At 40.3% G+C, this 15,222-nt stretch overlaps 1 protein-coding gene across 12 annotated transcripts in view; it reads left to right on the top strand.

Annotated features, from left to right (window-relative positions):
* RALGPS2 (Ral GEF with PH domain and SH3 binding motif 2) overlaps nt 1–8,747 on the top strand; it is a 141,216-nt gene extending 132,469 nt beyond the window's left edge. For all 12 annotated transcript variants that reach the window (XM_021404115.1, XM_021404114.1, XM_021404112.1 and 9 more), the window contains 2 exons: nt 91–182; nt 2,403–8,747. In XM_021404115.1, coding sequence (XP_021259790.1) covers nt 91–182; nt 2,403–2,432 — 122 coding nt within the window. In that variant the 3' untranslated portion in view covers nt 2,433–8,747. The remainder of the gene's footprint in view (nt 1–90; nt 183–2,402) is intronic.

Genomic DNA, 15,222 nt, shown 5'->3' with positions numbered 1-15,222 from the left:
TTAGTTCCTTGACTGTAGATGAGATTTAAATTTAGTATTTGTTGTGTTTCCTAAGTTTTTTTTTTTTTGTCCCCTACCTTTCTCACTTAGGAAATTCATACAAATTTCAAGCTGGAAACAGAATGAATGCGATGCTCTGGTTTAAACACCTGAGTGCTGCCTGCCAAAGCAACAGACAGCAGGTGAGAACAAGATGCTGAGAAAGAAATAGCAGCTGCTAAAAGCTCAGAACTGACTGAGCGTCCAGAGGACCAAGCTGTAACTGATGGCTTCACTTGAACAGCAATCTTCTCTGACAGGCCTGGGCATTGATTTCACCTGCTTATTGACTTGGCTTAGCTTTCCTGTTTGTCTCCTTGAAAATGAACCCTCACAGCTCCTGTAGTAACGAAGAAAAATTGTGAGGCTACCTTAGAGCAATTTGGAAAGTTGGGAAATGGAAGAAATACTGAAAAATCTGTCTCAGACAAAATGTTTTTGTCACTGCCCATTCAAAAATGGCAGTTTTATAGTTATGTTGACGGTGTGTGTTTCTAAAATATAAAAATTATTTAGTTCTGGGTATATTTAAAAGACTTTGAAAACAAAAATGGAATTTTCCTTGAATCAAAAAGGAAGAAAAGGTTATTCAAGCCCTGTTAAATTCTGTTCCCCTCTGTATCGATACTGACTTTTTCATCAGCACAAGTGCATCTTGAAGTTAATGCTATTTTCTTCAAATTCCTTTCTTTGCACATCTGTTGGGTTCCTGAAGCAAAAGTATTGCTGAACTTGTCTGCTTCTACATGGCTACGCTTAAGAGTAAGGGGAAACTAAAGGCCTTTCCAAATCCTTCTGTGTATTCTTGTTCAGTTCTGTTTCTGACAGAAATCCAAGGAATAAGGAGGGTTGCAGAAATGTATCTGAGACAGTGCAAAGGAGTGAAAATTGTGTTCCTGGCTGGAGAAGGTGGGAGTAGTAGCAAATAGTGGCCAGGCGTTTGCAAGAACGTGGTGACTGCCAGGCAGGCCCCAAAACTGCCTTCTGGTGACAGCTTTTATTCAGAAAGGCTTAGCAATACTATTCAGTGCAAAATACTATTCAATGCAAACTTGTCTAAAGCATTCAGCTCCTGCCTTATGCTAAAGCAGCAAGCTCTGGGGCCTTGGTTTAGCCTCCTGGGGAAAAGACGATGGAGGATTTAAAAGGGAGGGGGGGAGGAGGACAGCAGTCATGAAAAAAAGTACCTCTAAAAGACCAGCAGCCTCAGTTACTGTTACTTGTTGCATACTTTGTTTTCTGGTATGTCTGAGTGGGGTTGTAGGACGAGGATTCTTGCAGCGTTAGCTGCTCCTAATGAGTCTCCCACAGAAGCAGCAGCTCTTCCTGCAAACGTTAGGCAATAGAGATTGGTTAATAAGCAAAACGAGTTTTTAAAAACTATTTGGAAAAAAAAAAAATCCTTTGAATTATTTCTCCTGATCTTGATTCTACTCCTGACCAGTGCTTTGCCTAGAGAGGTGCCTTACAGATCTGTTTAAAACAGATCCTTGCTTATTAAGGGTGTGACTGCGTGAGACTGAATGTTTAAACATGTTTAGAGTATAGACATCTACCAAATTGAATAACATTGGGAACTATTTTAACATATATAGTTTTTAATTGTATATAATAATTTTTAGTGATGTAATTTTAACCCAGTTATCATTTCTGCTTCTGCAGGTAAATGCAAGGCAGGAAATAATCTGCTTCAAACCCGACCAGACTGTGCATTTATTGACAGTCATTGGGAATGCAGTGGCTCTTTAGAACCCTGAGTAAACAGGATTTGTTGCTGTCAGGGAAATTCCTGATAAGGAGAAAATGGGGACGTAAGCTATGTAATGCAAGCTACCTTTTAATATTCATGAAAAGAGAGTTGATGTCTGCATCGCACATTCAGGTTTCCTATGGGAAAAGCCCAGCCAAGTGTTTATGCCTTGTTTTTGTAAATTAGCCCTCAAAATGCTGGAGGGCCTACATCAGTCACTGACCTGTGCCAAATATTTTCGAACTCGTGGGACTCAAGTGAGAAGGTTCTGCTTGTGTAGTTCAGTCCTGAGATTTATCATGTTAAAGTTGTTTTGTCAACAACTCGAAATCTTAAATTTCATCAGAGTTAATAAGATCTAAGGCCGGGTAATAAAATTATAAACAGTGCAGTGGTTCGGTATTTTTGTGATTCCTGCATTTTCTGCAACTGTAAGTATGCTTGTACTGCTTTGATGATGGCTGTATTCCCAGCCTTCCCTCCTCCCCCCTTTTTTTTTTTGACATAGTGAGAATTACAATGTATGTGTAAACAGGTTGAATCGTCTGTGAAACATTAGGATGTAAGTAGCTACTACCTAAGTAATGTCAGCTATTTGTATTTTTGTTCTCAGGTTCCTGCCAACTTGATGACCTTCGAATAGCAGGCTAATTCAAAACAAAACAAAAAAAAAACAATTTGAACCATCTCATAAATGAGAATGAGGTCCTGACGGAAAATGTGCCAGCTGCATTCTGTGCCAGAACGGGGCCTGTCAAGCCGATCTCCTGAACTCTGGAGCCCTGAACAAAACAAGTAATGGCTGGGGATTAGGGTCCCCTGAATGAAACGTAGAGTTGCAACATGAATTGCCATGGACCATGCTTCGTTATATTCTCTGAACTGACCTGTGGAAACCACTGCCTTAAAGAGTGAAAGGAAAAACAACAATGAAACACCAAATAGTGTGTGTGAAACTTCTGGCGGTGCTGTGCTTGAGTTAAATAGATTGTAGCTTGTTTGAGTTTCTTTTAACTTTGTACTAATTTTGAAAATAACTCACCTTTTTAGGTATTCTTAAGAAAGCGAGTAAACTGATATTTAAGCGTTGTATCAAAAGCGATGTATGAACCGGGTAAAAGAGGTGCTGCACACTCTAGAGATGTTGTTTGGACTATACCAGGAGTTCCCAATGGAAGCTTGTCCCAGGCATACTGCGCCTGGAGCGATGTTAATTCTGTCAGACCCACGAGTATCCGAAATGTCACAAATGCAAGTTTAAAGTAGCAGTAAGCTTGCAACCTGTAGTACTGTACAGGAGCCACATTCCCTATGAGCAGGCACTTACACACTGAGAATGCTTTTGGTGCGTTGTCACCTAATTCCTGGTTAGAGCATAGTTCACGTGTTTCGGGTGCTTGGGGTGTGCGTGAAAGACAAAACTGAAAGCACTGTTGGCTCAGAACTGAGTGTTTTCTTCCCATTTGTTCCTACACCTCGGCCTCCTACAGATGAAGGTTGAATGACAAAAAAAAAAACCACCCAACATCTTGGTATAGTTCTTGGAGACATTTTACTTCTCTGGGTATCTGTTAATCAGCTAGGGACCACTGTCAGCGTATGGTGTTTCATAATATCACTTAGAGTCTATCTTTTAAAATGATAGAGGCACAATTTCAAGCTTTCATAATCTCATTTGGCAATAATTGATTTTACTCTGTCTTGGTCAAAATATGACATCGTGTGGTATTGACAATGTAGCCTAAAGTAGATCGTACATATGGAAGCTCTTTTGATCTTCAGGCAAATAATTTATTAGGTGGGATAATACAAAGAGAAAAAAGGCATGGGACTGTCAAAGTTTCATCCTTGACCGGAATAATTCTTCGTCAGTGAAATTACTCAGAAAAATAACATGGTTGTAAAAAGGGAAACATGCTTTATACATGTGTTTTATGCATAAAAACTTTGATTCTTGCTTTGTTTGGGTTTCCTTGACGTCACCTAGATAGCATTCCCTGGATGATTAGTCTTCATTTAATCTTCAAAAACACGATCTTTGTAAAGCAAGTAAACATTATCCAAAATAGGACTCTGAGATATCAGAACTTTGAAGTCTGTGGAAAAATAGTAAATGTTTCATTGACGTTGTGGTTGAGTGGCCATAAATAAGCTTGCAGATTCCACCGTGAATACTCCTTTTTAAAGAGAAACAAACTACCTACCAGTTTGTGGCAGAGTTCTCTGACTGTGTAATAAAGTTTTCTACTAGTAGTGATTATTTTGAAAATGTACAGTTTGTTTCTTGCATCAGAGTAGTAGCCTATGAAGTCACATTTTGTTCTCCCCGGAGTCAAATTAATCTCTTAATGGAAGTGATTAATTTCTGATTTCTAGGGGAAAAAAATAGAGAAGGATAATCCAGCCTCGCAGTTAAAAGCAAACCAAAAACCCACACGCTTGGTAATGTGGAGTTAAATGGCAATAGGCTGGATTATGTTTCCAAAAATTGTTCTTGTGAATTGGCTCTCAGTAGAAAGAAAACAGTAGAAGGATATTTCTGTCAGAGTTACACCACAAGCAGTGTGGGAATTTGTGTCCCTCTGCAGTTTTTTTTTTCCTGCTTTGGGGAATGAACAGTCTGTTCTCTGATCCTGAAGTCATGTCTTTTGAAAAGGGGTTGCTTGTGCTGAGTCCCTCTTCAATTCACACATCACCTAAGTTAACCTATGTTGGGTGTATAGTGAAGACAGCATCTTCGTAGCCAGCAGTGTTACTGTAGTAGACTTTGCACAACGTCGGTTTTGGTTTTTCATTTTAAAAATTATTTCATGTGTGTTTTCTTCTCAACAGCTAGATGGCTTTTTAGCAGCGTGTGTCCTTTTTTTAAACATTGTGGATAACAGCCCGTGGATTTTGAATTTTTAAATAGGCTCTTATAGAGTCATTGCAGCATAACTGTGTCTGCTGTTCTGTCAGTGAAAGGAAGCATGCATCTGGGAGCCACAGCCTGACATCACCCAGCTTTACTAAAGACAGAGCCAGGTCTGAAGGTGTCGTTTATTATTGTTTTTTTTGTTTGTTCCAGCTGCTTTGAATTATGGTTTTGTGGTAGGAGGATAATGGGGAAAACAGTTCACAAATCATCATTTAATGAATTGTTGTTACTAGTTGTAATTGTCCTTAAGCCTCCTACTGTCTTTGGTTTTCTTCCCTCAGATAATACTGTTTTCTGTGGGAGAGACGAAATATTATGGGAGTAGTTTCTTAAAATGTGTAGCCGAGATAATTGGAGTGATTAATGACAACACCGAAAGCATTATTGGCCCTTGCTGCAGTGAGTAGCTCAGTACTTTCCTGTGGTCGATCTCATATTTGTTCAAGTTGTCTTATAGGGCAACACAACTGCTGAAATGTTATAGGCTTCGACATACATGGTGCTCAGGAAGAGGTGGTGGTTTGGTTCCCTGAGGGAAAACTGCCTCAGCTAAGCTTTGGAAAGACTTGGATGAGTCAAATACTCTGTAAAGAACACAGTGGTGTTTTTTGGTTCTGCTTTTTTTCTTCATAATTTTAAAAAAAAGAAGGTTAAAAATATGAGTTGAAATCAGTGCTTAGAGAGAAGGGGCAGCAGCAGCGAGGTCCTGTTATCCAGGTAAGACTATTATCCAATTTCAGTTAGTTGACTGATTGTTTTGTTTTGTAATGCTCTATTTCTTTATTTTATTAATAACTGATGGAGCTCTTCAGCTAATATTTGTCACTTTAATTTCACAATATTTTGAGTTAGAAATCAAAGGCGTCCCTTACAGTTCCTTGATTGCAAGCATACGAGTGAAAAGTACTCAGCGTAGATCCCCATGGCAAGGCTTCCCATGTCAATGTGAGTCACCTGCTGAGCGCTCACTGCTTTGTTAGCTAAGCTAACAGTCTTGGGGGAGACTGAATAATGGGGAATGTCTGGTTGGTGAAACTGGTGCAACGCTTTAGAAATATACCATTGCCCTTGGTACTGATTTTCGATTACTTACTGCTGACTTTTATCTTTCTAACTTCATTTGCTTATTTTTTACAAGGTTTTTCAAACCTGACTTCTGTTTTAGTATTCTTTGAAAGCAGATTAGGAGATTCAGTTTTGAGAAATGTTGATAATTTGAGTAAACGGAGCTCTTCCCAGTCACGTATTTCATTTTGCAGGCATTTCATGGCACAGGCATATTGCTCTAGCTGCTAAGATTCATTAAGTATTTAGGTACAAGATGTGAGTATTAGAACTACAAACACTAAATGAACGCATGTAAATACTTAATGAGCTTTAGCACTCAACTTTGAAATTATGTTGCTGTTAGCTTTTTGAAATTACCATTCAAATCATATCCTCTGTGAGAAAGATCTGGTCAGGAAATGAGCAGCAGACATTTTGCATCTCAGCAGCCTGCATGTTGAGCAGCCCCCCATTATGCCGTTACAGCCTGTTGTTTCAGCCTGTTGCTTGAGGAATCAGGGTCTCTTTTGGGGAATCAGCTGATTGACTTTCCTCCTCCGAACTCAACTGCGGAGCACTTGAACTTTTACCCAGGGAAGCGTTTATAGAAATATACTTATTGGCGGTAAGAAAATAAGAAGCATAAAAGAAGGCAGCAGGGTTTTATTAGCCATCTTTTCCTACTATAATTCAGTGTCTCATCTGTTTCTTTTCCTGCAGCATCAGCCTCTTCTAGTTGCATTTCTGCATTTTCAGCAGCACAGTCCTCTTCTGTGAGATGTAACAAATGTTAAAAGGAAACGCTTTCCGTTCCAGCAGAAGTAATTGCAGCTTTTTGTGCTGCTGAGGCACTCTCGGAGGTTAGGTCCCTTTGGATAGACAGCAGATCGATCTTGTGGTTTGGATTAACTTTAGCAAATCTTATCCAAATCAAGGTAAATCATGGGATGTCATTTCTTATGGCTCTGTCAGTGGCTTTTTTCTTTGTTTTCAACTTTTGATTTTTTTTTTGTATGCTAAGTCAATGGTCTTGTCCATGGCTGGCTGTAGTGTGCTGCCTGTTATAACATCAAGGCACCAGTGCTGGTACCAAGTCACATCAGCTAACTGCCTGTTCTGCCTACAATGTCAAGGTTTAAAAGCATTGTTATTATTTACTTACCTCCCTTTTGCTTTCATTTTTCCTCCAAAAATGGCTTGTGATGAGTTGATGGGGTTGGGAAAGTTCTAATTGAAGAAGCTGTATGAATGGGCATAAAATTTGTTGGTAGGGATTATCCTCTTTTTAAAATGGTCATTCTAATTTGTTATGTATCAAAAGGAGGGTGAGTGTTTGGGTTAAAGGAGGACGTTTGTCAGTGCCTTATTATTAACTTGAATACTAGTCCTGTTCTTTCAGTGCTGAGAGTACCATGGCAGCAGACTTGTGTGCTGTGTCCTTCATGTTCCAGGGGGTAACACGCCTTGCAGTCATTGTTTCTGCAGAAGAACTTAGCTGCTTTGGTCAGTGTAAAATAGCTGTGACTTGAGTTGCTGTAGTATTTCTTCTGTAGTTGAATGGTATCAGAGAAATGAAGCAGTGTTTGGTAGCTTGGGCTCATACAGCTTTTATCAGAGGTAGCTCAGACTTCATTAAAATTAATTTATGTGGTATGTGTCTGAGTGGATGTGATAGTGGAGAAAGAAACCCGAAAAGGATTGTCTGAGTCATGGCCTGGAACACACGAGCATAAGAGCTCACGTGTTTAGAAATGAGCATGCTTCTCTCTCCCATTTCATTTGATTTAAACATTGAAGGGTGTAATTATGAGAGGATTTATTTCTTACGAGCTTTTCATTAATGTAAAAACTACAGGAAAAAATGTTTGTGGGAAGAGAAGGCTGAATAAATCTGTCTGATTCTTTCATAATAGCCCATAAGCTCAGTTGTGTGTATTATGCTTCTAATGCCAACACGAGGTAGAGAGAACTATCCTTTACTGAAACAACTGCTGCAGATTGTTGTAGTAGCAAGACTTTAGAGGCATCGGAAGGGGAAATGAAAGAATGTGTTGTTCTTAGGCAATTAAATGTTATTTTTCTGTTTTCCTGAGATGCGTCCTTGATAAAAACTATGGCAGTTTTACTGTGGTGTTAATGCATGTTGGAAAGGGAAGGATAGTTTGAAATTTTGTCTTATGCTTTCTGAACATCTTTGGAGATGACAGGATGGTTAGGTTAAGGGAGGAAAGCCAAATCATGTAGTTTAGCTACGCATATTGAAGAAGAGAGCTGACAAGTTTTCTTCAAGTTACATTATTAAGAAAAAAGGTGTAATGAACTGGAATTCCTGATCATGCTGATCATGGCATGGTTGTGGCTGTGAGCCTGATCTTCCTCTTGAGTTGCTTAAAGCATCGTGAATGTTCCATTTCCCTTTTGTGTGTGCTTAGGATATGATTTTTCTTTCTCTGGGTAAGTTCTGCTCTTGAAATGTGTTTCTTGAACGTCTCTCCTATCATTCCAAAGCCGTTTGCAGGTAGAGCAGAAGAGCAGTATAAATTGATGAAATAAATGCTGAACGAAAGGGTTCTAGGTGGCCTTGCTCACAGGCACCTCTAGCTCCTTGTGTACAGGAACGGATCCATTTAAGCACTGCTGTACTCAAGTGTGAAAAGCACCAGGATTCATATCAATGTTTTATAATAAACCTTCGAGGACCAACCATCACTGGAAGGGGGATCAAGGTTGTCGTGCAGCAAACGCAGCCGTTTGTAATCTTCCCTGCTGGCGTGAGGCGTTGCAATGGTCGAGTGATTGCACTATGATCTCATGGAGTGATGTGCAGTTTGGCTGCCCTCTAGCCTTTTTTCTTCAACATTTTTAATACTTTCTTCTCTGTGTGTGCGTGCGTGTGTGTGTGTGTGAAAACTGCGTGTTTGCATAAGCTAGTTGAAATGAATTGAAGTACAGGTTTCAAAAATCTTTCCTACTGAAATAAATGATTTGAAAGACGGCCTGTGTCTGAAGTTTTGATTTCTCATGCCAAAAAACGCGTTGATGCGGCCGCCATTTTTTGCTGCCTGGAATTTGACTGTCTCTTGGAATGACACTGAGATAAAGCTGGAGTTTGTGGAGCTGCTCTTGGTGAACCTCTGGAATATAGCAAGTAAATATTCCACTGTCAGTTGGTACAAAAGCAGCCCATAAGCTAGCAGGAAAATACAGCTCATAGAAGAGACTTGTGCTGCTTTTGTTTTTAGGGATTGTTTCAGTTAAATGATGTGTTTTTCTCTCCACTGTCGTTTGTCAAATTTTTCCTGTTTTCCCTATATTTATAGGTATGATAAATTAAGCTCACTGAACACAGATCTCGGGGAGATTGGTTTTTAACTTAAGGACGTGGAAGATGAATTGAAAATGAAGAACAAATGAACAGCAAGAAAGCAGTTGTACTTATTAGCTTTTTGGATGGTGTTCTCTCCACTTTCTCTGCCTTTTTATTCCCCCTAAGCCCTGCTAAGGGATCACGCAGCCCTCAGTGTGAAATGCTGTGGGATTGCTGCTTGTCAGATTGTGAGCCTTGGGCAACTTTCCTCTTTTTCCTTAATGGAACAATTCATTTCAAATGTACAAAGGGAGCGGGGCTGAGGTAGATTTCTTTCCCCCTTTTGTTGCTTCCAAATTATTGAAGACATACTCTGAATAATGTAAAAAGCAACACGGAATTAATTCGTTGAATGTCTATTTTCCTTTTCTCGTTCCTTTTCAAAACTTCCTCTGTTACTCATGGATTTCTGGCAAGCAAGGTTTCTGATGAGCAACTTTATTGAGACCCGTGTGCTGACTCCACGCTCCCAGGCAGACAGCAGCCTGGGGCTGCCAGCTGAAAGCCCGAGGTGGTTCTTGGGTCCGATGCCTTTTCTGGGAAAAGACTGATTTTCTCCCCTGTTCAGCTGCATCTCCCATCACAGCAACCTTTGTGATTCAAGGTCTGGCTCTCTCTCCTGTTAGATCCATCGTTTGTCTGTGACTTCTGTCTTTCATACATTGTCTTAAATACTTTTTTCTTCGGGGCTGAAGCATCTTTCTGCAGCGCCTGATAGAAGTGGCTGGAGGGGGAGTTCTCTGGAGCAATTTTGCAATTCAAGGAGAGTGTCAAGGTCTCCTTTGGCCTCTCCTTATTTTCTTATCTCTTGCAGAGGGTGCCTGTTATGCAGTGAGAGAGCAGGCTGGGGAGAGGCACCTACTCCTCGCTTGCCAGCTGGAATGATTTTCCTTGCGGGTGTACTTTCAGCTGTCTTTCTGTGGGCATGTAGGCTAGTGAGTCAATTGAACGACTTCTCCTTTTTGAGACTGTAAGAAGTACACGCTACTGCCATGGTTTTGTAACTATATCTTTTCTTTTTTTTTTTTTTCCCCTTTCTGCATGTGAAGGAACCCAGGTGGAGGGAGGGAGAGGGCTTTGAGCCTGGGAGAAATGGAGGAACCAAACCACAGCAAGGTGCTGCCAGAGGCATGGAATAACTGAGCTGAAAGTAGATCATCTTTTTGTATTCATCTCAGATTCTGTGAGTGAGAATGTTAGGTACCAGATGATATCCAGATGTAAGCAGATGATATTGTTCTGGCATGAACTGTGTGCCTTGATTGAACAGTGGAAAGACGTGTTTTTGTAACAGCAAATAAATTGCATACAGAAGACTGAGTGCACACTTCTAACTTGTAGTGTTATTTTCACCTAAGTTGAGCATTATTACCAAAACATGCATCCTTGTAAACGTAATACTGATGTTGTGCTGCTATTTACCTCTCAGTTCCCAAATTTTTGTTCAATTTAGAACTTAAGGACAAAATAAAGACCCAAAGTTGTCTTGTTTCTCTGAAGTGGTGCAAGAAGCTGTTAGCTGCTGCTGTGCAAAGCTCACCTTTACTGAAGGTCTTTATCTTCTTTAGACAAAGCAGTTTGCATTTGGTATGTGTAACATGATAGAGTATCTTAGGAAGCAAATAAAATGTTCCAGAGCATAAGACTGCAGTTTTTGTTTTGAAAGGTTCAAAAGTGCCTTGCATGAAGGTGATCTGCAAAGGGAGAAATGAAAGCGCGTTTTTTCACATTTCATTTTTTGTCCAGCAAAACCCAAAATGAGCCCATGCCATTTTAAAGCTAAAGAGAGATCTCATGCAAGAATACAGCCAGCATCAAAGAGGTAATAACTTCCATTTTCTTTTAAGGCAGGAAAATATTTTACTTCCTTTATGGAAAAAGGACAAGTTGAACTGTACTAAGGTCAAATAATATAGCTAGGCATTTAAATATAAAAAAAATTGTAAGATATCATAAAAGCACTTTGCAACCGAGGGTAACCTGTGGCTTACATGGCACGCTGCATGACCATGCAGAATTTGTTTAATGTTTAAAGTACAAGAGAAGCTCATTCTGTAGGCAGTGGTCTATGGAAATGTTCTGAGCAAGCGTGGGGAAAGGGAACTATTGCCTTGCACAGGAGCAAGCTCAGAGCAGTGGCTTAGAAGAAAATGTACAGTATTGTGAATGGCTCGGCAGAATTATGCAATAGTATTGGGAAAAGTGTAAGCAAATCCCGAGTTTCCCAGGGCTGAAGTAGCAGTATGCACTTCAGTGAGCATAAACATATATGGAGGATTTATTCAAAACAAGATTGTCTAAGTGATGCTTGTAACTGTGATCTGTTACATTGCTTGACTGTGGATATTTGGTGTTGACAAGCATTTTAGGAACCTTTGACTTGTGCTATATATCCAGAGTATTATTATAGGAAGTTACCAAACTGAACACTGTCTTGTCTCAGTAATCAGTGCCCCACCAGACTGAAATCTATCATCCACAAGTATATCGGTGCTGCTGTTCTTCCAGTGCCTTATTACTGATGCCTGTACTGCTATGGAGTAAATTTTAGCAAGGTAGGTAACTTCTGACAATTAATGATTGGCTTATGCCCTGAAAGCAGTGAGTGAAAGTGAGGATCCGTCACGTAGAAGTCTGTCTGTGGGAACTCAGTGTTCCTGTTAAGCCTGTGGCATTCCAGTTTGACTGTGGAAGCAAGTTTTCATTAACATAAATTGATATTGGTGTGGTGAATGAGGACAGGTAGCTCTGGAGCCTTGGAAGGTTGCAGAATACAGCAGCTTTTCCCAGAAGTGTGTCAGGTACTTGGAGAGACCGTGTTCAGCAACACGTGCGGCATTGTTTGTATTTAATGTCTTTGATGTCAGAAAATAAGAACTTGTTCTATTTTCATTTAATCCAGAGTCTTGTTTCCAGTAATGTCTGCACACTACATTTACAGAGAAAGGATGATCCGTTCCTGGGGCCTCTTGCCTGCAGTGCTGTGTGCCACCAGAGCAGTAGATGAACTCTATCACTGTCAGCTGGAAGCAAGGTTGTACATAAAGGCTGTGCGATGCTTACTTCATTATAAATCCCAAAGTGTGGGAAGTGGACAGAGAAGTGGGGGATGTGGTGCTTCCTGTCTGTTCGGAAGGAATGTTTTTCATAAAGGGTTTGAAGCTGTACATGTAAGATGATAAAGAGCAGAACCAACGTGGCATGAACGCACAAGCTTAGAGCCAATGTGAAATATGCCCCAGGCTTGGTCTTAAATCATAGTTTACGTTTTGTCACAGACATCTGTATGTTATTACTTATTTTCAAGTAGATTACTTTTCTTTTTAGAAGTCAAAGTAATGCCTAAACAAAAGGTTATTGCAAGCAGCTTTGTGTTTAATTTGTGAGGTGCTGCAATAAGGAAACTATTTGAGGATAATGGTATTAGCTATTTGGTTATTTGAGAATAACTGCTAGCCATTATACAGAGACATATCATGCTTGCTACTATGGTATCTTACAAATATTTACTAAACAACATCTTACTTAAATCCTGCTCCTTGTTATTCTTCCAGTTCCATTTGGCTGTATGAGAGCTGCCAAACAAAGTGACCTGGTGATGGCTGTAAGATGGGAAAGCTGTTCCTCGGGAGCAGTGGTGCCTTACTGTCCCGTTCTTAGACTCGGCAGTGAGTTAGGTATCCGTTCTCACCATGGGGTTCATCAACAGGTCTGAGCGCCTTCCTGAAGGAACTGGTATCACACTGTCGTTTTGCTACAACTGAGGTGCAGTGGGGAAGAAGAAAGCATTGTGGTCGGTGCGTAATGGTAATAGTAGTGCCAGGCTGGAGATTAAGCCAGCTCTGCTGAGATTTTATCCAATACTTTCCAGTGGGTCATAAATGCATAAAGTAATCAGGCAAGAACTTTGTCAGAGCACATCTGCTCCAGTGTTTCTGGTAAAAGTACATCCGTTATCCCAATTAAATCATATGGTCCGGCACTGATGATGTGTGAAGGTAAAGTCATCAGCGGCCTGGCCATGTCTTTCAGACAGACCAAGAAGAATGTTGGGCAAGCTAAATCCGTTTAATTTCTGGTGCTGCCAGGGCTGGATATGGGTGTATGTGGAAGTGGAGCCCCAGGGATTTCAGTGGGGGCTCCATGCAGACAAAATGATCTCTTTCACTCAAGGAAGCTTGTAATATCAAAACCACTGTAAGAAAATAGCCTCTGTACAAAGCTTCCCGAGATGAAGATTTTCCAACAGCATGTCAGTTAACGTTCCCAAGAAGTGGTTTACCTAAGATTAATAATGCATTTGGAGGAGGACTGCGAGATAGCCCACTGCTCCTGTCAAGTCTCCTGCCAGTCTCAGAAAGGAGGAGGTAAGTTGTATTATCCTCTTGCTGTTCTGCTTGCATAAAAGTGGCCAGGGAAAATAAGAGCAAAATAGTTCAAGTAGACAGGGTGAGGAGAAAGTGGTTGACTACGTCTACCTGAAAAAAGGAAACACAAACCTCTTCATTCACCCTCATGCTAAGTTGTTGTGTTTTTTTATTTTTTTAAGAGTAAAAGGAGGTAACAAATCATGCAAGGCTTATACATTTGTTTTCTGTAACAGTGCTTTGTTTCCTCTTGGTCCTTGAAGTCCTTTTTCAGTGCTGGATATAAGCAAGCACGCAGAGCCGGATTTTTCCCTGCTGCTGTGCATGTGTATGAACAGCTTCCAAAGGAGGTTTCTGTGGGGCATCAGACTGGTTTACCTTGGGCTCAACGAGCCCTTCAGTTAGGCATGTGTGCTTTAATATATTATTCTCCCTGTCGTTTCTAGTTAGATAGTGATATCGAATGCTCTGATGGTATCAACTAGCTATTTCTTCCTTCACTGTCAAGTATTGGGGATGGAAACGTAGCAGAACGCTAGATTAAAAAAAAAAATATCCTGCTGGCAAGGAAATAAATTGAATTAAGTCAGTGCTGCTCTGAACATTGGTAACTGTGGGTGAGTTTTCATGGTTCGTTCTGAAGAGCTACCGAGGCACCCAGCACTTCATGCATTAAGGCTAAATGACTGTTCTTAAACTTACTTCCCAATTCTCTTTAGTATTTAAAAAATGTATTATTCCCACATTGCAAAACTTGAAGAAGCTCTTTATCCATCCCCTGGAACACAAGAAACGGAAAAGAAACATCTGAAGTAAGAGAAGATTGCCACATGAACAACTGTGTGTAAACTGGCTGTGAATAAGAGATGCTCCATGCCGCTGGGGAGAGGGAAATCTTCTCTTAAAGCTTCTCAAGGGAAGTGTGGGGACCAAGGCCCTCGGTGCTTTTTTGTGGGGCTTAATCAGATCATGAAAGAAGCCATAAATAGGCATGCAGTACCAAGAGACGGCGCTTAGTCACGTAGGAGGTCTCTTCCGTGCAGGAGTCTTTTAGGAACGGTCTCAGAGATCCTTAAATATTGAAGGAAACGTTAACTTCAAAGAGTACTTTTTAAAAATATAATAATAATTCTAGTTTGTAAAAAGTAAAAAAAGCATTGAGTTCAACTGCACTGAAGGGAGAGGTATGCCTGGCTAGAGCTTTTACTGAGCTCTGCTCCTTTCTGGGAGCTCATAGGGTTGCCCAGGTCTTTCTTAGGTTATGGCTTCTATTGAAATAAGAGTTGTTAGGATGCAGATTTTCAAGCTGAAGTGTCTGCACGTTAAAGAATTTGAACTTTCAAAGAACTTTGCTTACCTCAATTTAAATCGTAGGGATCTAAAGTACTCAGAAAACACGAATTTACTCAGCATTTCCAAAGGTGGAATCTAGTTCCTGTGTTTGTACTGGAAGATGGATCAGAACTGGTAAACAGGCATTTGGTGCATAGCTAATTATGAGCTATGGAAAAATTTATTTTTTTTAGTTTTTCCTACAAGATCAGGCTTAGGTTTTAAAGTCATAACATATTTATTGTGGCAACGCAAACCGAAGTCATGTGAATCGAGAACCATAAGGGTTCTATTAGCACACATGGAAAGTAGGATTGGATCTGTAATAGCACTGACAGTCAGTCCCATTCAGAAGCATTACTTTTTAAAAATTAAACAAAACTCTCCAGTGGCTTAACATTTA

The sequence above is a fragment of the Numida meleagris genome, chromosome 7, assembly GCF_002078875.1.
Source record: "Numida meleagris isolate 19003 breed g44 Domestic line chromosome 7, NumMel1.0, whole genome shotgun sequence".
Lineage (NCBI taxonomy): Eukaryota > Metazoa > Chordata > Aves > Galliformes > Numididae > Numida > Numida meleagris.
This window is presented reverse-complemented; position numbering and strand designations above follow the sequence as displayed.